This window comes from Opisthocomus hoazin, chromosome 5, assembly GCF_030867145.1.
Source record: "Opisthocomus hoazin isolate bOpiHoa1 chromosome 5, bOpiHoa1.hap1, whole genome shotgun sequence".
NCBI classification, from domain to species: Eukaryota; Metazoa; Chordata; class Aves; order Opisthocomiformes; family Opisthocomidae; genus Opisthocomus; species Opisthocomus hoazin.
The window spans coordinates 64,700,279-64,720,569 of NC_134418.1; the positions used below are offsets into that span (position 1 = coordinate 64,700,279).

The following is a 20,291-nucleotide window of genomic DNA, read 5'->3' on the forward strand; positions in this document are numbered from 1 at the left end:
AGAGTAGTACTTATTTCTTCCAAGGACAGATATGGCTTGAGAAAAACAGTACCATTACTCACATTCAGGAGTAATTTTTTTTGAGGGCTCAAGTCAAATATTTAGATTAACTTTCATGTCTAACTTCTGCAGCAGCAAAGTATTTTCCAGGACAGGTAACAATGTGAAACAGAAAATCCAATATCCCTGTATTAAAAAGCTTTCCAAAAAACTACATGTAAAATGTGAAAAGGTAACTTGCACAGTTTCGAGCCAGAGGAGGTGTATCTGTTTTTACACTGTCTCCAACTATGGTAAGAATACAAAGATAGCTACCTGCAAATTTAGGTTGGTTTACAGTGAGAAAGACACTAAACTTTTCTTCACTTCAACATGATTTAAAAAAAAAAAAAAGGTGAGACAAATATACAGCAGACAAAGTTATGTGCTGGATAGAAGCAGAATGACTGATATATTCACACCATGTACTCAAGGGACATTCTGGTATGGGCAAAGTTAAATAACTGAAGTTAAACTCCAGCTGGCTGTATTTCAAATTAGCCCAACAACACTGTATGTATAAGACATGGTACACAGCAGACATCAATCATTACAGCAGAGGCTCATTTTGTGAGCTGAAGTTAACACTGCTGGGGTGGCCTCACTGAGAAGGGACGAGGGGTTGCCCTGCGCTGGACACAGCCACCTACAGCTGGCTCCAACAGACCCGCCGCTGGCCAAAGCTGAGCCCATCGGTGATGCTGCTGGCACCTCTGTGGTAACACACTTAACAAAGGGTAAAAAATGCTGCGCAGCAGCTGTGAAAGACAAGTGAGGAAATGTAAGAGGAGCAGCCCTGCAGTCGCCCAGGTCAGAGAAGGAGGACAGGGAGGAGGTGCTCCAGGTGCCGGCGCAGATTCCCCTTGCAGCCCACGGAGGACCGTGGTGGTACGTCCGCCTGCAGCCCACGGAGGACCATGCCAGAGCAGAGATCCATGCCGCATCCCATGGAGAACCCCACACTGTAGCAGGTGGATGTGCCCTCAAGGAAGCCGCAGCCCGTGGAGAGCTCACACAGCAGCAGGTTTTCTGGCAGCTGTGGCCTGTGGGGCACCCACGCTGGAGCAGTCTGTTCCTGAAGGCCTGCACCCCATGGGAAGGACCCATGCTGGAGCAGTTCTTGAAGAACTGTAACCTCTGGGGAGGGAACCCATGCTGGAGCAGTAAAAAAGTCACTAAGAGGATGACTAGCAGGTCTTGGTCAATCTTTCAGATGTCCAGGAAAACTCATAAACAAAGAACATCATCCCACAGCTACATGTAAAGTGAGCTGAGTGTACTGGACCAATTTAAGAATTCTTCTTAAAAAGAACCATGCCCAGTTCTTTCAGCTTCCTTTTAACTTTAGGATTAACAAACATCTCAAGAGTTCACCACCTACTACAACTCCAGGATTAAACAAATGTGAGACTCATTCTTCAAACAACTGGCAACACAAAGGAAAAATCTACGTGTCCTTTAGTGCTGTGTTGGTTTTCCTCAGGTCTATGTATCTGCATGTTTATTCCCAAAAAGACTCTTGGTTCACCATTTTGACAAATGGCACAGAATAAATTAATTCCTGTACTGTTTAATATCATTATTCAAGGCAATACAGACTTTTTTGGATTGGTCAGAAGACCAGTTTCCTGTGCTCAATGGCTCCCTTCTTTATTTTCAGGAGCATGAAGAACAGTTTATTTCTACCAGAAATAAAAAATAAAAAATAAAGTTACTGGCTTTGTATAAAAATAGTATTTTTCTGAAGTTTCAAGATAACAGCACTGTCTAGTGATCCTAATTAAATCCACTGTGACTTTGCTGTAAATAACATGCTCATGACAACAGGTACTTCACAAATCTCACGCAAGCCCTGTATTGTTATCTTCCAGCTTGTCAGGTCTGCCTGCCTTTTCCATGTGTCAGCAAGTAAAACAGTCTGTTGAAGGCAAAAGAGGCACCTAATTTTTGGAGGTGCCTTGTCCAGAAACAAGGTGCATCAAGCAGAAATGCAAAAAGAGATTAAGGAGAAGGAATGCAGGGAATAGCCTCAGGGTCCTCCTGCCATTTCTAACAAAGTCAAGCCTGTGAAAACAATAAAGGCACTGTAGGAAAACAGGGAAGCGCACAGGGAGAGACCTGGTAACATGAACTTTGCTGTCAGTTTGCTGCTTGCGTGGAGCCAACCATTTGTGTCTTCCAAGGTCTGGACTTTGCTATTATGATCAAATGCTTGCAAGTTTAATTACTACAGGTGTAATTTTTTAGCAACTACTAACAAGGAGAGCTTTGTAGAAACTTTTTTGAAATAACTGTATAGATGATAATTGACCTAAGGCTTTAGTAAGGAAAGTTTCAGTTGACTTGTGGAGGTGAACTGTTACATCTACATGTCAATTACATACCAATGCCATTTTGTTTCTATTTCTAAAGACTTTGTCCAGACTTAACACAGACGTCACTGCCCTATGTTCTATAGAGCCTAGGGCATCTCTCCCACACACCCAAGCTGTCCTAACTCTCTCGGCCACAGCTACATAAACTGCCATATCCAAAGGAGTAAGCTTACAGATACGAAAACAATTTCCCAATGATGTGCTAAAAGACGACAGTTAAAACCACCTTGCTCGTTGACAGTCCTCTTCAACCACCAGTACATCCATATGTGCATAGAAGCAAGCGAAATCGAAGAGGAAAGAATTAACTTACAAGCTCTCTTCCACATCCTCAACAAAAGAATTTCATGCTCCTTTTATCTACTTGGTAAATGTGAGGGGGTTGCTTTGTTTGGTTTTGTTTTACAAAACAGTTCTTGTTCACTGAGATAGCTTGTGTTTCTTACTGCTAATGTAGGCCTGAACTCTGTAACTTGCTTCTTGTGATCAACCCTCAAAGATCAAGCTTACCTGACCTCATCGCAGTATTTCTGCTGCCACAAGTCACCTGCCAAGTTGTTTAAAAGGACTAATACATGCAACAATGAAAAATACACGTCATGTATGGCCTAATAAGTTCTTAAAATTACGGAAACACTCATCATGATCTGTGAAATCTGAAACAAAGCAGCAGAGAAATAAGCTTATTATGCATAAAGAGGGAAGCCTGATCTTAAAACATTTCAGACTAATAAAATATCAGGGGACAGCTTGCTTTTGTTACAAAAATGAAGTTATTAGACTATGGGAATCACAACAGAGGATAAATCCTCTTTTGTCCAAGTTCTGGGCCTCAAAGCAGTTCCAAGGAAAAGTAAAATGACACCGATGGCTATATATCATATCTGTAACAAGTCTCAGCTACACAGTCTCTAAAATACCACTGAAAGCTATATTCTAGTCTGAACAAAAATATAGTTACCTTTGTGGGACGGACAGGAGTAGAAAAGGCACTCTGGTAAACAAAGGTTTCCGACACTTACGAACTATTTATGAAAGATAATCAATAGCATAGAACACATACATTCATACTTTACGGTCTACTGTTTTTTAATTCTGGTTCTCTAAGTGTCGCAACATAATTGAGTATGATTTATCAATGTATTTCCAAAGTACCAGAAGAGTTATGCTTAATTTATGTTGTAGCTTGCCAGCTGCATGAAAATTTTCCATCCATAATGTGGTACCAATCCAAAATTTTGTGTCTTGGTGCAAGACTGACAATAGATTGACTATTATGTTAAAATTAGAAAACGTTGAATACTACCAACCAAGTAAAGCACTTTAATCATATAGTTCTTTTAAGCATAAGAACAGTCCCATTGCACTACAGGGGAAAGTCATAAAACATATGATTAAATGCAACTAAATTAGGTACAAATCACAAAGAAAAATGTAATTTTGCAAAATCTCTAAAGCATAGTGGAAACAAACGGGCTTGTGAGACATGGAAGGCTGAATCTTTGTTGCCAGAGTTTCTCTTTCATGTATGAAAAGTAATGATAAAGAGAGACCATACCCGATGCATTTTCAAAGGCATAGCTGACTTCTTACCTTCTAATGAGGTCATGCTTTTTAAAATCATCTCCAAAATTATTACATAGAGGTTTAGATATCTTAATATAAAGTTAATTTTTGCTGTATTATGAACTAAGCTTAGAACCTTCATGACAGTCTGACAAAGAGCCACGTACAAATGACAAATTCAATCTAGTTTGAGGAAACTCCTGTAGCCCTGGAAGTCTCCATACAGTACATGCACAAGAGATTGACAACAGCCCTGATACACAGTAAAATCCTTTTCCTCCTCTACCCTCAGAAAAGCAGTACAAAACAAACAAAAAAAACCCAACAAAAAAGCAGCAATTAGCCTCATCAGCTGGGCTTTGGATGAACAGTAAGTATGGGAAGAAGAGAGTCCACCATATAGAAAAACCAACCCTAGTCATGAAATCAGAAGAAAAAAGAACTACTGAACTCCAAGAAGCAAAAGTAACTATGTTCATTTCTACAAAAGGGGACCAAAGACAGACAGAAAAGGACATTGTTCTGTGTCCCCCTTGTGCTGCGTGCAATAAAGAGAAATAACTGTAGGAAGGTTTCCAAGGCTTGTTGTATGTCCTTGAATTATCAGAGGTTCCTGTCAATGCAGCCGTGAAGAATCACACCTCCAAAGTGGAAGACTGCACTGCAGTAACTGCAGAAGGCTGTGGCAGAGAGCTAAAGAGGACAGAGATCCTGTGTGAATCCCATGACTAAAGGCATTGGAACTGCAAGGCCCCATTTCTACGGAGAGCGCCAAGACAGACATCTTGTAGGCGGGAAGCATGTTGGACAGACACACAAAAAGGGCTGACTCACACAGACACAGGAGGCTTGAAGGACAAGTCCTGCCTTTTCATACCTGAACACAACAGCTTCATAAATAGGCATGCAGGATAGTGCTCACAAAGTTATGAAGACTCAACCATCACATTAACACACACTCTCCACAGCTCAGAAATTTTAACTTAAATTTTTAAGAAGAAAAAACCTCACGTATGTCCCTTTTTCCATGAAGACAATAAAAATAGAAAAAGCAAAATAATGGGTCTGCCCACTTATTATTCTGATGGGAAATCTTGTTTTGACCCGTATTATTCCTTTATACTTATTTTTCTCCTAAAATAACTGCATGCAGAAAAAAAATACTTTAAATAAGTAACTGGCTTTATTTTATGAAGTCTGGAGCAAGGCTTCATTTGTCTATTCACAAGAGGCAGACAACAGCCACTGTCCTCAAGTCACCCACTGTACCCCAGAGCAGAACACCACCCAGTGAAACCTTCACTGGAAAGGCCTCCATCTTCATTCCAGAGAAGGTGAACATTGTGGCCTTGCTTCAGCAACCAACATTTAAATGTCTGAATAAACCCTAATTTAACCCCAGATGTTTCCTGCATCACAACTAGAGTGCTCAGCATCTGGCAGGATTGAGCCCTAAGGACATATGCAAGGAGAAATTAGCAATTTCAATTTAAATGCTAATATTTACTCTTCTCAGTGAAAACTGAAGTATAACAAGTGATCTTTCGTCACACAGAAACAGCCTTGATTGTTATTTAATGATCACAATGAATAGTTAGAAAGCATGAAATGAAGCTAATAAATCTTCTGTTAAGCTTAGTATTTTCAACAAACAAAAGCACTCAGTTTTCAAAAACGGATTGGCCTGATTTTCTTCATCTTAAACTAACCTTTCCCTGTTCTTCAGTTACATATCCACATACTGGCAACACACAACTAAATTTAAAAACGAAGTGCCCAGCTACTTGAACAAATTTGAGGTTTTTTTTTTTAGTGCTACCCAAGCAATCTAAAACACATCATATTCTATGGAATTCAAGTTCATGCATCAGCACTATTCACCACAGGATCTGTTTGCCTTCCTGTGACAAATTAAGAAATAAGACAAACACTGTGGAAGCAGTTTGTCTCCTTTCTTATTCCAGCCTCCTGGGAGAGTATAAACAGTTTGGTTTCTTTGGGTGTTAGCATATCTAAGCTATATTCTAAGTGAAGGTAATTTGAGAATTATTTTTGACAAATATTTTAACAATTAAATAATTAAAAAATTATTAATTTGTTAACAAACAGTAATCCAAACTGGGGTAATTTCTACAATTATAAAAATCCCCTACACCCTGAAATTCATTTCGAAAGACTTCAAGGTAGGTGGTCTAAGCTCAGAAGCACATGAAAACAAAACAAGCTGCATCCAAGAAATACGACTCTCTTCAACTTACTAATCGCAGATAGAGCTGGTAGCAATTCTGATAGCTCCTAGGAAACTAAAGGTTGCTTAACAATTATGATTTAAAGACTAGTTTCCATTGTAATTCTGCCAACTTTGAATCCTTCAGGCTGAAATTCCCCTTGCCTATCTGAATCCAGTTTTAAAAGTCATACTAAAAGAATTGCACCACATCTACAAGACAAAGAGTCTTTGTGCTGTCCGCAAAACTCATATATAATGCTTTAAGTATTTGAATAAAATATAAAACCTCTAACTTTTTTGAGAAGAAATTTCAACATCTAGATATTCCAGAGTAGAGACCTGAAATGTGACAGAACATTGTCAAAGTTAGAAGAAATGCCTAGTATGGCCAATCTGAAAAATCCTAGCCCATCTGTCTACACTGGAGGTTGCTGAAGACTGCAGCTTGGATTAGCCAGGTCAGGGGAAAAGCGAGAAGACACCTAGGCAAATGAGGGAGAGCAGTAAAGGAGAATGCTGGGCAAATTCTGAAAAAGGTGATGCTACAGGGGTCTATTTATATGAAAACACATTCTCCTCCAGTATCTGGTTGACTTCCCATGCACCCTAAACTCAGCTTGCATGTATGTGCATTCTGCTATGATCATACCACTGTTTTCCTCTCACAGGGTCCCTGACTCACTCTGCAAAACAATGGCCAAAACTCAGTATATGAATGAGGATGGCACAAACTAACTTTAACTAGAGGACACCTGCTTTATATACGGCATAAATGGGAAAGCACACAGAAACTGTTGGAAGCAGCAAATGCAGCAGAGTCCAGTGCACACCCCTGTTCAGCTTATGATCGAGCATCCTAGGGTGAAATGGGATGTCCGAGAAACACGCACGCTCTGCTTCAAACCCTGCTACGAGAATGGGAGCATCAAAGGGGCAAGACAAAACCCAGGGCATGGAAGTTTCAAAGAGCTGCAAATAAACCCACAAAGGACTGTCACAACCTTAAGTATACACTGACTCATCTAAGGAAGAATGTTCAAACATACTGTTAAAAATGGATTTCCTAATAAATGAGAGTAATCACAACCTTAAATCTCAGGCTAATAAAGCCACAGGGACTTGAGAACTATCACAACTGTTCTCAGAAATAAATTTACACAAGCAATAGGTGAAGACATTTTTAAATATATTTGTACAAAAATTCTTTGGGACATTTAATGCCTCATAAGGAAACAACGGAAGCAAAAAGCAATTTTATTTCTCCTTTGTAAACATTGCTTTAAAAACACTTGATCATTTACATTAACAAAATGTAACTCAGGAATCCAAGTCCCTTTAAATTTCAGGATTATTAACTACTTTTTTAAAGTCTTATCCTTGAACTTCAATCACATCTAGAACATGTGTATTAAAATTAAAGGGAAAAAAAGCTTCTGACCCAGCCAGGTGCTCGGGATGGACCCTGTGCCTGGCACTCGGCAAGGCAGAAGCACTCCTCAGCTGGCAAGAACAAGCCTGCTCTCACCAGAACAACACTTGGGCATTCCTTCTGTACAGACCTGCTGCACCACGCAGCCACAGCGCTTGGTAGGAATGTGACCGAGCCAAGAGCTTTTGTAAGGACTTTTTCACTTTGAAAGAATTGGAAGAAACCTTCCCCTAGGCCGACATATCCTTACCAATAAGAACAACTTATGGATTTACTTTCAGTGATATTATTAGATTAGGTACACACACATAACAAACCTTCCTTAAATGCATACTTTCAAGTTTGACAAAGCTTCTTACTACAAGACCTCAACTGAGTAAGGACTTGCAAGTAGGGCATCAGAACCATGCTTCTTACTGGGACTCTCCCAGTACAACCTTTCAAGCTGTATCTACCTGGCTAGGTTAGTTACCTTAAAAGAAACAAATTCCTTAAAATAAAGTAATTCCGAAGTTTGCATTCTCCTTCAAACTCAAAAACAGCTCCTGTGGTAATGAAGTATAGAAAAATAAAAAGTGACTGGCATAAAAGATGGAGGTTGGAGAGCTGCAACAACTGACAAATGGAAATGTAACACAATCTCTATACGGTATTAAAATTCTTTTGAAATCGGGACATTTATGCAGCACTCTCAAATGAGTTATTTTGCTAGGTCACGAAAAGAAGAAGGGAAGTCATACCAGACACTGTCTGGGAATGCACAGATGAGGGAAGGATGAGGATAATGGGATGTAGAAGGAAGGGTAGTTAGGGTTAGGGAAGGAAGCTAGACAGACAGAGGAGCTGAAGAGATCATGGATTCTGGATGAAAAATTTAGAAGACAATCAGGATTAGGAGCCAGGGGGAAAAAAACCCCAAAACTACAGGCCTAGTAAGAGGCAGAGTGAAGGATGGAGATTTCAAGTAAGGAGTACACATATACACACATGTGAATGTTTGCAGGAAGTGGGGACTAAGATAAGAAGCTTAAGAAGGACAAGCCTGGGTCCTGGAACTGGGACCAGTAGTTAGACAGCATTGGACAGAGTAGCCAAGACTATGGCAAGAACTGGCTGCATGAGCCCGCATCACCAAGTTTAGAAAGAATGGAGGCAACAGCCTACCACATCTTCCATGCACTACCTTTTATGACAGTGCTTCCTTGTCTGGGACGCAGCAAAGCAACACATAAGACACTTCAAACATAGGTGCTTTATAGCAGGATGCAATGAATCTTCATTCAGTTGCTAACAGAGATGAACCAGAACAGCAAAAGCCGCTTGTTCTTCAGCATGGTAGAATGACACTCCAGACAATGTGGAAATACTGGTCAGAATCAAGCAGAAAATCCTGTTTGCAAAGGAAATATTTCGCTGCCTTAACCACATAAGCTTCCCCCCCCCCCCCCCCCCCCCCATCTTGCACCATTCATTCTTGCTTTCAACTTTTGCAGCAAATGAAGCAGGACCCATATGGACAACATCGTACTTCACTGTGCATCTTGATTCCTCCCCAGCGCACAGCCATCCGTCCTGCTGAATGAGGCAGTGGGGAACAGTAAGCAGTCTTGGAAGCAGAGTCTGTGTCCTAATATGTGTATAAAAAGGTAAAATTAAGATTGTCTGCCTCCCCCACTTCCTAATCAGTATATTTTCCTTACGCAACATTAACATTCTTTCAGATTCATCCGTTCAGCACGGAAAAAATAGTCTTAAATATTTTGCCCACACATTCAGACTCCACAGATTTTACAGTGAGTGGTTTATCACTTTTAAAATTTAAACATGGCTTCATTTTCAGAAGGAAACAGTCTAAGTATGAAAGACTGCTCTTGAAGTGACAGTACAAGACATAAAAGCAATGGGAGCTGTTGTTTGCAGGAATTATCCAGCTAGTTAAATTTTTTTTTCAAGAAAGTTCCATGTTTGCATGCAGACTAGATGAGAGATTAGAATCAAAGATAATACACAAAACCTACATTAACATAGTTACAACTGCGGCATGGCTATCCTACTTACAAACAGAACCAAACAAATGAGAAGTTACACCATATAACATCATCCATCCACTCATTTCTTATCACAACACCAATGGCTTACTACTGTATGCAGTATACAATGTGAAAATGCTGTTTTGGTACAACATTTCAGAAAAGTTATTTGTGGATAATAGAAAAATGTTGTAGAGATCCAAGTAGTATTTGGTCTCAGGACTAGCAGAGGTTGCTATTAATAACCAGAAATGTACAACACAGACTATGCAAAAAAACCAAACCAACCCTAAACTTAACATCAAACAAAACTATCCAATCAACATATAGATAAAAAAATTTCAATAAAGTATAAGACTGGTCAGTGCTCAAGGCAAAGAAACAAAAACAAGATGAGTGTCCTGGTGCACTATGGAAACAGAAATGTTTCTTACACATTTCTGCAATCATCTTTCCTAGGGCATGGAAAACACATTTTGGGCTCTTTACTTACAAGGTTTAGAGACGTTATTTGTTATTCTGTCTATCTGAATAACAACAAATGTTAGGAAAAAGCTTCTTTTGAGTTTGGTGGATTAAATTTTGGTGCAGTATAGGCAAAATAAATTTGTGTACATCAGGTTTCTGAAAGCTTTCAAAGCATCCAAAACTCTATAGAACAGCAGAGCTGAGAATCGGAGAACTGAAAGATTGCACTTCAGTGAAAGCTTTGAAAGGATAATTCGTTCCTTCGACAAGTCAGGAGTTTAACTCCATCCAAAGAGCTCTTACTAAATATTCCTAAATGTATATCACATTAAAAAGGAAAGCTGAGAGTGTGAAAAACCTGGCAAAACTGATGGCATAAATGAAACCCATGTTTTTCATAAAGGCACCAATACCGAATCCCACAGTGCCCCTTCTTTTTTGACCACCTACACAACAGCCTTCTAACTCCTTGCCTAAATAGAGGATACAAACAAGAAGGAAAAGTCATCTGATCCAGCCAGCCAGCCACATTCCAAAGGAGCTGTTTCAAGACACACAACTGAGTTTAAAGAAAAGATGAGGATGATCATGCTTCTCTCTAAAAAGGGAGCAGGGGGTAAGAGAGGAGAAGCTCTCATTGTCCCAAAACTAAGCCCTGTGAAACAAACGCATCCAGAGCTCAAGTCACACTAGGAAAGAATCCAAGCACATTAAGGAATAGAAATGGAAAATATAGGCAGCAGAACGTACATACTAGCTCACGTAAATCCTTGCACAAGTCCTTCAGTAAGAGATTAACAAAATTACGTAGTCACGGAATCAGAATCAAAGTACTTTCAAGAATCAGATGCTTAAAAGGAAGAGTAACTTGTTTCCTTTATGATAAATCACACTGGAACTTGTGTTAAATAATCTATCACATTCAAGGAAACATTTCTATTATTTAGTTACCAGAGAAAACTGACGAAATTCGAAAGACCTAAGACAAACTGAGGGAATGGGCAATAAAATGGGTAGACCAAAGAAGTACTGACAAATTAAAACAATAAACACTGCATGCATAATATAAATCATCTGGAATTGTACTGGAATCTAAGCCACAAACTTAAAAATTCAGAATTCCTTTAGGGGTTCCCATAAAACATTTAGCTCTTCTGCAATCACAGAGGTAATAAAAAACAAACTTAGCCTGAATAAAACCTGGAATAAAAAAATGCCATGAAAGCTATTAAATCATCACCACAGAAGTTAACTGGATGTTATATCAGAGCACAGTGCTCAAATTCAGATTTACTATCTTGAATAAATAATGCAGTGTTGGAAAGTGGAAATAGTGACGCCAAAGTGAACTTCATTTTCACTGTGAAACTTTGAATGTAGACAGTCTAAAGAACAACAACTGCTCTGCTTGAGGTGGAAATATAACAAAACTGCACAAAGTGCACCTCTATAACAGAAGAGGACTGTTTCTTCCTCTTTTATCTCAATGTGAAAATAAGGAAACAGGAAATGAAACTGAAACGTGACCACGCCAAAACTGAGAAAAGGCATTTCACTCCTGGGCTCTCCCAAGTAGCCAACGCATTTCCTTCAAATAGGAACATAGGAACCATACCACACATTAAGTGAGTTTTTAAATTCTATATTCACAAACATAACAAGATAGTCACAACTATAATATTCTGTAGAAACAGGAGACAAGATTTAAATATCCATATATTTAGAGCTTCTAGATGAGGGCCACTCAAATGGCCACTTTACGTTATTACAGAATGGTAAGGGTTGGAAGGGACCTTAAATATCATCTGGTTCCAACTGCAAGTACATTTTGCCCACATCTTTTCCAAAGACTAGATAAGCAATGGCACAGCATTCCAAAAGGAAAGCTGATATTCCTCATAATTCTCCAGAGAGCAGATGTAAAATATCACCACAAACTCCAAATGTGAAACACCTGACACCCATACCAGTGACCTAGAGCAAATGCCTTGTTTCCTCCTGAGAAGGGCTTAGTAAAAATGAGGAACCTGAATGCTAAACAAATAACAATCACAAAACCATACATTCAAAGCACAAACAAGTGCTGGGAAAGATCCTTCAGACCTCCTGCTTCAAGCTGTATGCAAACAGCCTATATGAAATAAGGTGAAAATTTCTGCAGGGCAAGGATATTCCTCAACTGCTGGGTTTCTTGTACTTTCCTCCAAGGCAGCAGACCCCAGTGTCACAGTCAGAGAGGACGATGACCCACATAAACGGATGGCCCAAACCACTCCAGCAGCACCTCCTTACTGTTAAAATGCTTCTCCTTGTGCACTACAGTTTGTTAAAGATAGAGGCTACATCTTGTCCAATTGATCTGATTTCAGAGTACACTATACAAGAACTAGATCAATAAAAGGAAGGGGGCAGGAGGTTGGCACCTCCCAAAAGGAAGCGCTGGTGTCTATCCAGAATACCTTCAAAATCTTCAGAGTACCTGAAAGAAAACACCACCAACCCAGCAGGAAAGAGTGGGATTTGAGACGGTCAAGCTGTAAAGGTGCCACAGTAAAAATAAAACTAACCCAAACTAAAACTATTTCTTCTCTTCCTGCTAATTTTACAATGGATGAATTGTACCTAGGATCCATTTTCCACTCTCTAAAGTTCAGTAAACCTCCTGTAGTGAAATGCCAGATTTTTCCCTTCCTTGCATGAAAATTATGCAGAGATGGCAGTTCACTTCAAAAAAATTTGTGCAAATGTATTTCAATAAATGAACTATGCTCCCCACTTGAATTACAAAGTTGACAAGACAAATAGATGAAAACAAGAATCCTCATTAACACTCCTGGTAACCTTAGCCCAGCTGTACTTTCACTCATCAAGCTGTCCTTCATATCCAAAACACAGAAGTGAGAAATGCTCAATAGGATCTGAGCACTTTATTTGTAAAAGATGTTATTTCCGTAGTAAGTAGGATCAGAGTCTTGTTTAACTTTGAAAATTGATTCTATTAACAAACAATACATTATCTCGTACCCAAGAAATCTTCCCTTAACCTGGAGATGCAGCAGTTTCCAAACTTTTTCCATTTGACCTGTTTCAAGGCAGTACTCCTTGAAACCAACCAAAAACAACCTTGCAACAGTGGCTTGGTGCAGTCAAGAACATATGCAACCACTTTGCCATCAGCTCCTTCTAACAGCTTTGGAAACTGCTGAAGTACAAAGAATGACCATTCACACAGAGAAAGCATTTCCAAATAGCAGATAATACGGGGAAGTGGCAAAAAAGCATCACTCTGAAAAATCAAAATAAATCATTCACATAAATCATTAACAATATTGTTGGCTCTTCATATGCTGTACAGGACAGATTTAAAAGGATATTAATGTTTAAAGAGGCAATAAGCAGGGCAAGACAATAATGAAGACTAATACAACTTACAGTGCAAAAGCTCCCAAAGGACCTGTTCTGGATGAAAGTCCCACAGTGCTAGGTACGGCGACAAAGATGAGTCCCCATCTCAGAAACCACACGCCCCAAAGGCAATTAAACTAAACTAAAATTAACTAGGATATTAATCTGATATATGCAACAGCTCTGTTTTTTAGATGCGATATGTTTTTGGAGTCTACTACCACTTCAGCCTCGAGAAAAAGAGGATTACAATCCTGATTCAGAAACAGTAAATGATGCTAAGGAAGAAGAATCAAAAAAATATTCACCTTCTCAATCTCGAAGTGCTTGGCTCACACAAACGCTGCTTATCTTAGAGAAGGAGAAAAAAGGCTCCTTTCCTGTTTAAGCAGTAAAAAGGAGGTTCCCCAATTATATAACCTTTCTCTTTCTTTAAAAGAAGCTGGAATTGGGTGTTTAATTTCTACAAAACTCACTTTAATCTACACAGAAATTTTCAAAGTCAATTTCCATCAAAATATTAGCCTTTTATTTACATTATATATCCTTTATAAAACACACATTTTAAGAGAGCATTGCAAGAAAATAGCTGGAAGTCAACCCAGAAACTACTGCATTATATACCCTTTCTGTTCTCCAGGAGAAAAATATACTATACATTATTCTAGACTGGGAGACAGAAAAGAACAAATCATTGTGGATTCAGCATTTGCTGCCAGAACACCAGAAACCCTTTTCACACAGCAGAAATGTCCCTTTTAAAACACATACAGAATTCTTTGTCAAATTGAAAAGATTTAATCTATTCCCAACAAGTTTTCTGTTCACTTTTGCTAAGTTGGGAGATCAAAGAGAAACTACAATCACAGTTCATTCACACAGCAAATAACATCAATGCACAAATTTACGCAAACAGTTGGTCAAAAAAAGGTAGTAAGAGGAACGTTGTTCTCCAACAATCAATATAGCAGCAATGTGGAAAAGTCTATTATGGTCATAGACATTGACAGAAAAAGGAACCCAAAATAACATAATAAGAACAGCCTTGGCACACGTGCTGTTTAAAGATGCCAATACAGTAACAATTACAGATTGTGCTTTCAGAATCCCTTCGGTTTTAAACACTCTAAATATGAGTGTTTCTGAAGTCCCACCATTCAACACTAAATACTGAAAATTAAGTTAATACATCCTACTCATCCTTAATCCAGTAATACTTTTAAGTCCTGATGCACCTAATTGCAAAGCATTGCTGTAGCTAAAGATTATCCCAAACTAGATAGATCCTAAGAAATCCCTTAAGCCCCCTTCTTCCAGAGGGATGAAGTAAGACCTGAAGGTAGCAACATACGGCAAACGCAGGAGAAAGTGGCAGCCTAACAGAAATACTAGTAAGCAGGGCAGCACCCAGAAAAATTAAGCTCTTAACAGAAAGCTCCCATTTCAATGGCATCCAGTGTCAGATTTTTCAGTTATTGTGAATTGTACAGCAGCTAAAGCCCAAACCAAACCCTGTTTACACAGCTCGCTCAGGCACACAGCATAGAGAAAGCCCAGTGTACCCAAGAGCCACCTTGAGGACAAAGCTGATAAAACCAGAAGCCAAATTCCTTGCTAGGAAGAATAAACACATACAAAAATTACCTCTTTTTTATAAACAATAAAACACCTGAATAACAGCAGAAGTGGCTCTATGCACGGGTGCTTATACATACAACCTAGTAACATCCATGGGTTGCAGAAGCTTGCAGTCACTGAACGCTCCTGTGCAAGGCATTAGCGATGAGGTCAGGGACTCGGGGCGCTTTCTGCCCTCAACAGGGCCTCCTCAGAGAGCTGCTTCTAATCCATCCCCACTTGTTTGCTATGACATGTTGCCCTCTCCATGCCCAAAGCACAAGGTGGTGATCCAGTGCCCAGAGAACTCAGCGGAGCAGATGCAAAGTCAGCACCATAGACCTTCCTAAGTCTTCTGCTATCCTCTGAAGTTGGTCTTTGAGCATATCCTGAAGAGCAGCTCGGAGCTTGGAACCCCCAAGCTCTACGTATATCAAGTTCCCTACAACTAAATGCCAAATATCCATTAGCACCTTTGAGGTACCTTGACCCTCGGTGCCTTTTCCATCCTCAGTGTCTGTACAACTGTACCCATTAACCGCCAAAAGTCAGATTAACCTGCTTAGCACAGCTAACAGTGTTAACGCTGTAGGAACATGTTTAAATTTGACACTGAGTAATTAAACTATATCATATGTATTTAAAGTGCTTTGTTCCAAAGGCACTCTCCACTGCAGAGCTGTAGATAATTACGTATAGCAGTCAACGCACAGGAAAGAAGATGAGGAAATGTTCCTGACAAAGTGAAGTGAGCTGGTGTGCTCTGAACATAATTTGAAGAAAGAACACGGGTGTTGCATAGTACATAACCTATAAATTAAGCTGTCAATAAAAAGAGAGAGAATAGTGGAAACAGAGGCTAAAAAAGAAAAATAGCTATTTCTTCAAATGAAGCTCAGCTGCTGAATATATTTCTATAAATCTAATTGTATATATTATAAAATCCAAGATTACTTTGTTCTAAACACTACTTCCCAGATGTCAAAATCAGCACAGAGGACCATGTATTTCTTGATACAGATTTGACAGGCTATTATATTACACTTTTAATGCTTACTGGTATGCTACAACAGTTAATTTATTAGAAAAACAAAGCTGTGTAAAAACAAAGGTACATATGTAGAATATTTTCATGAAACGTTGTTTGGTAGCTAATAACCCCTAAAAAGGAAAAAAATTGATGGGTGAGAAAGAGTTCTACCTAAAGTGACTAATGAGGAAGGAAAGGGTAGCATGTGAATCTGCAGCAAAATACAACGTAAATACTGATCTCTGCAACCAGTAGCAGGTTGTCTTTCAGATCACAGGTACTTCTATAGTTATACAAACGTCCTTGCTTGCTCAACAGTGAAGGTCTTAAAACAATTGACCTGATTTTTTCTTCTTTTTTGCAGGGGTTGGGGGCTCCTATTCAATGTGTATATTGGGTAGCCATTAAAAAGGAAAAAAACCACAGAAATACAGTGAATAACAAATGATGTTATAACAGAAAATTGCAGCATTAGCATATGAAGAACAGGCAAACCTATAGCAGCACAGCAGATTACCGACAGTTACATCAACATGAAATGTAGTAAAAGACAGTTTTAAAATGCTGTTACACAACAGAAAATGCAAAAAAGCAGAATGCTTTTATGATGCTGAACTTATACAGACAAAATGAACTACAGGTAACGCAGCCAAGAGATGTATGCATCTTACCTGTGAGTACAGCTTTTGCTGAAGGGTCTGCCAGGTCCAGCGCAGATTTCCCATCGGTGTTCCGAATGTTTGGATCAGCTCCGTGCTGCAGCAGCACTGTGCAGGGAAAGCAGAAACAGTATCTTACCTCAGGGATACACAGATTATTTACTGTTAAGTGTCTCCTCGGCATGATGTGGGCATAAACACACATTGCACAATTCTCTATTTTTCCTTCTGTTTTTTTTTTTTTTCTCTCTCCTTTTTTTTGCTGTTGTTGTTAAGCACTGCAGCAAAGGATCTTCTCTGGAGTAACGCTAAGTTGGCAAGTTAAGATATAGTAAGATCACATGACTTTGCATGATAAACATGAACCCTGAATCTCCTGCAATACTCAGTTCTGGGTTCCTCCTGACAGCTCGCTGGGAAGCTGTGCATTCACTGGCTCACACTGGGAAGTCTGCTGTGGAACCTGCTCCTGCCTTTGCTACCTCTACTGCCGCTTGTTACCACTCCTGTTCCTTTTCCTGCTGAATATCCCAAGCCACCCCGCCTCTGTAAATCAGTAATAGTCCAGCCTTTCAGTGGCTCATCATTTGCGCACAAAATCTTAACCGCAGCTACTGGCTCGCCTTCAAGAAGTGTAACAAACAGGGTAAAATGTGTAACCTGGTACCCTGCAGTCTGGATGTTCAGAGACTATTGCTCTCACTGGTATTTCTTTTGCCTGCTAAGCCTATTAACACATAAAAGTTCAAGTACATAAAAATACTCAGAATGCAATATGCAACCAGATGGCTAGGAAGGCATTCATACAGTAAATTATCATCTAGAAAAGCTCATCAAGAAAAAGCAAAACACTATTTCACCTGTAAACTTTTTCAATCCAAAACAACACAACAACAATGCAACTCAAACCACCCCCTCTGAAGAGCAAAGCATTTTCTACAGAATTGGAAAACAAAGCCCACAGCAACGTTAGAGGTCTGACAAAAACGGCCCCAATTCTCCGTTTCCCCAAACATCGTGCAAAATTAACACAACCTATTACAAAGTTAGAGCGACAGCTACACTTACTTTCCACAAATAGGAATAACAGCACAGTGTACAGAGGCGCAGAGACTCCATGTCAAGAGGAAAAATAATAAAAAGCAGCAGACATTTATGATTGCTCATGTAACCAAGTCTGTTGAGATACAGCTGGACTGAAGGAGTCAATACAAAGAAATACTTGCAAATTCTTTTTGTAACTAAGGGTGCAAAAACACTTCTGTCATAGACAGGAGTCTCCAGGAGAAAACATAACCCAATCCAGAACAACAACAGTTACCGCTATTGTATCACATATATCACTTTAACCACCAAAAGGCTTTTCAGAAAAGCTTTTTCCTAAATTAAAATTTTAACCGGTAATATTGTTTTTATTCAAACCTCTTTTCTTCCCTACCATGCTGACTTTAAATGCTTTTAACATTGCCAAATTTCATGTATTTCAGCTTACAGGATGCCATGCTACACGCTTGCCCTAAGCTGAATTTTTGCAGAAGTCTGGTGCTTTAATAAAGTAAATTGACTTAATTCATGCTTTCCCAAGAAAGTGCAATTGTCCCATGCTTTTGAAAGAAGATTCAAGTAGGCAGACTGGGCTTTTCCTAGGAGGTTTGGTGGTAGGGTTTTTTTCCCCCCATGTCAAGACAAAGACACCAAAATGGGGGGGGGGAGGTGTGGTGGAAATCAGCTGGCACGTGCTCACAGAAGCTAGTTAAGATCCAGCACCTACGTTTCTGAAGATGCCATCTGTGCCATACATGCTACCACCTCCTTAAAGATCTTACTCACGGACAGGTTTGACTCCGAGCCAGCCTCACAAGCCAGCCAAGCACACTCCAGCAGGAGGTGCTGAATAGAGCTTTTGAAGATTTTTTTTTTTTTAAACACATTAGGGCAGTACAGAAAGTAAGCAGGGAGAGATACACTCCGTATGTCCTGTCTCTATTCTCTTGGACCCTGCTAATGAATCTATATTCTGGAGAAGAGGGAAGTCATTTGTCCCAAAAGGGATCAGGGTATGAGTGGGACCCTAAAAGAGGGAATCAGCAACTGAGAGTCTATCAAGAGAAAGCAGGCAGTACAAAATGATGAAACAGCACAGACTGGATGAGAATACAGTGGAGGATTCACATGGCAAAAAGTACGAGACAAAGAGCTAGGGGAGAGAACTGAACAAGAAGATGTGGCAGGGGAAGAGATAATGGCTTAGATAAAAAGTCCAGGAAGAAAGACCAGGAGAGAGGAACGACTCGGATTTGACCAGAGCTTGGAGGTTTGAACTAGCATGCAAAGCCAAACTGAGGCAGGTTAAGGTGCAAGAAAGGTGACTTTGAAAAATGAGAGCTAATAGGTGTAGAGATGTCAAAGGGATCTGCAACGGCCTGAGCCCAATGCTAAAACAGAACAACAGATTTTTGAAGACTTAATACTCCAGTCTGGTGCAAACCAAGAGCACTCCCCCGCTATTCTCCTGGCACACACACAGGATGACAATGAAGTACTCCTCCCAGCTCCTCTCCTGGGTCACACAGTGTATCTAACCTGCTCAGTCATGCTAATAAACCATGAAGGGTTTTGACATGGCTTACAACACACAATTTCTGCGTCAGGATTTTAGTTTTTTAAAACCTGAGGGACATACATTCAAAAAGTGACTAATGGTGCTTAAGCTGGATGCCTGCAAAACTCCTGAACTAGCAACTGCCTGTGGAACATACCCTCAAAGTGGCCAAACTAGGTTCAGAAAAAGAACCTGTCAAAACTCAATTGCTGTAACCATGAGACTCATCCTTCTTGTCTCTGCAATCACCTGCTCGTCTTAACCCTTCCAGTCTCTCCAACAGCCAAGGGTACGGTCCTGCAGACAGCTCCCTTATTCAGTCCTAGAGACAGACCTACCCTGTGAAATGAATGCGGTAGCATCTTGGGAGAAGAAACCAATCCTATAAAGACTGTATTAGAACGCAGATGAATAAAGGAAGTAAATACAAGTCACAAAGGTACTCTTATTTTTACATTTCCTCTATTGATTATTTGATTCTATCCTCTCCACGCTTTTTTAGTACATAATCTCACAAAAAGATATACAAGTGAGCAATGTTGTCATCAACATGAATTAACAAAAGAATTTCAGCATTTGATGTTTAGCCTATCAGTGTAACACAGCTGTACTTTTATGTCCTGCAAACCACAGGTAGCTTCTAATTGAATGTTCTCCTGCTTGTTCAAAACCTTTAACACTTTACCCCAACATAGCGTCTCTTCTAACCACAGGGTATTTGAGATCCAGGCACAGTGTGTGTCTCTAAATTTCCTTTTCAATGCACTAGGGACATGTAAAAATGTCAAGATAGATATTCTGTTTGAGAAAAACATTCCCTTTATAATGAAACACAACAGAA

General features: G+C 39.6%; 1 protein-coding gene across 1 annotated transcript in view; it reads right to left on the reverse strand.

The window, feature by feature from the left end:
• TNKS (tankyrase) overlaps positions 1-20,291 on the reverse strand; it is a 146,634-nt gene that overhangs the window by 96,734 nt on the left and 29,609 nt on the right. Inside the window, exon 3 of the mRNA XM_075421540.1 lies at positions 16,861-16,956. Within this exon, the coding sequence (XP_075277655.1) occupies positions 16,861-16,956 (96 nt within the window). The remainder of the gene's footprint in view (positions 1-16,860; positions 16,957-20,291) is intronic.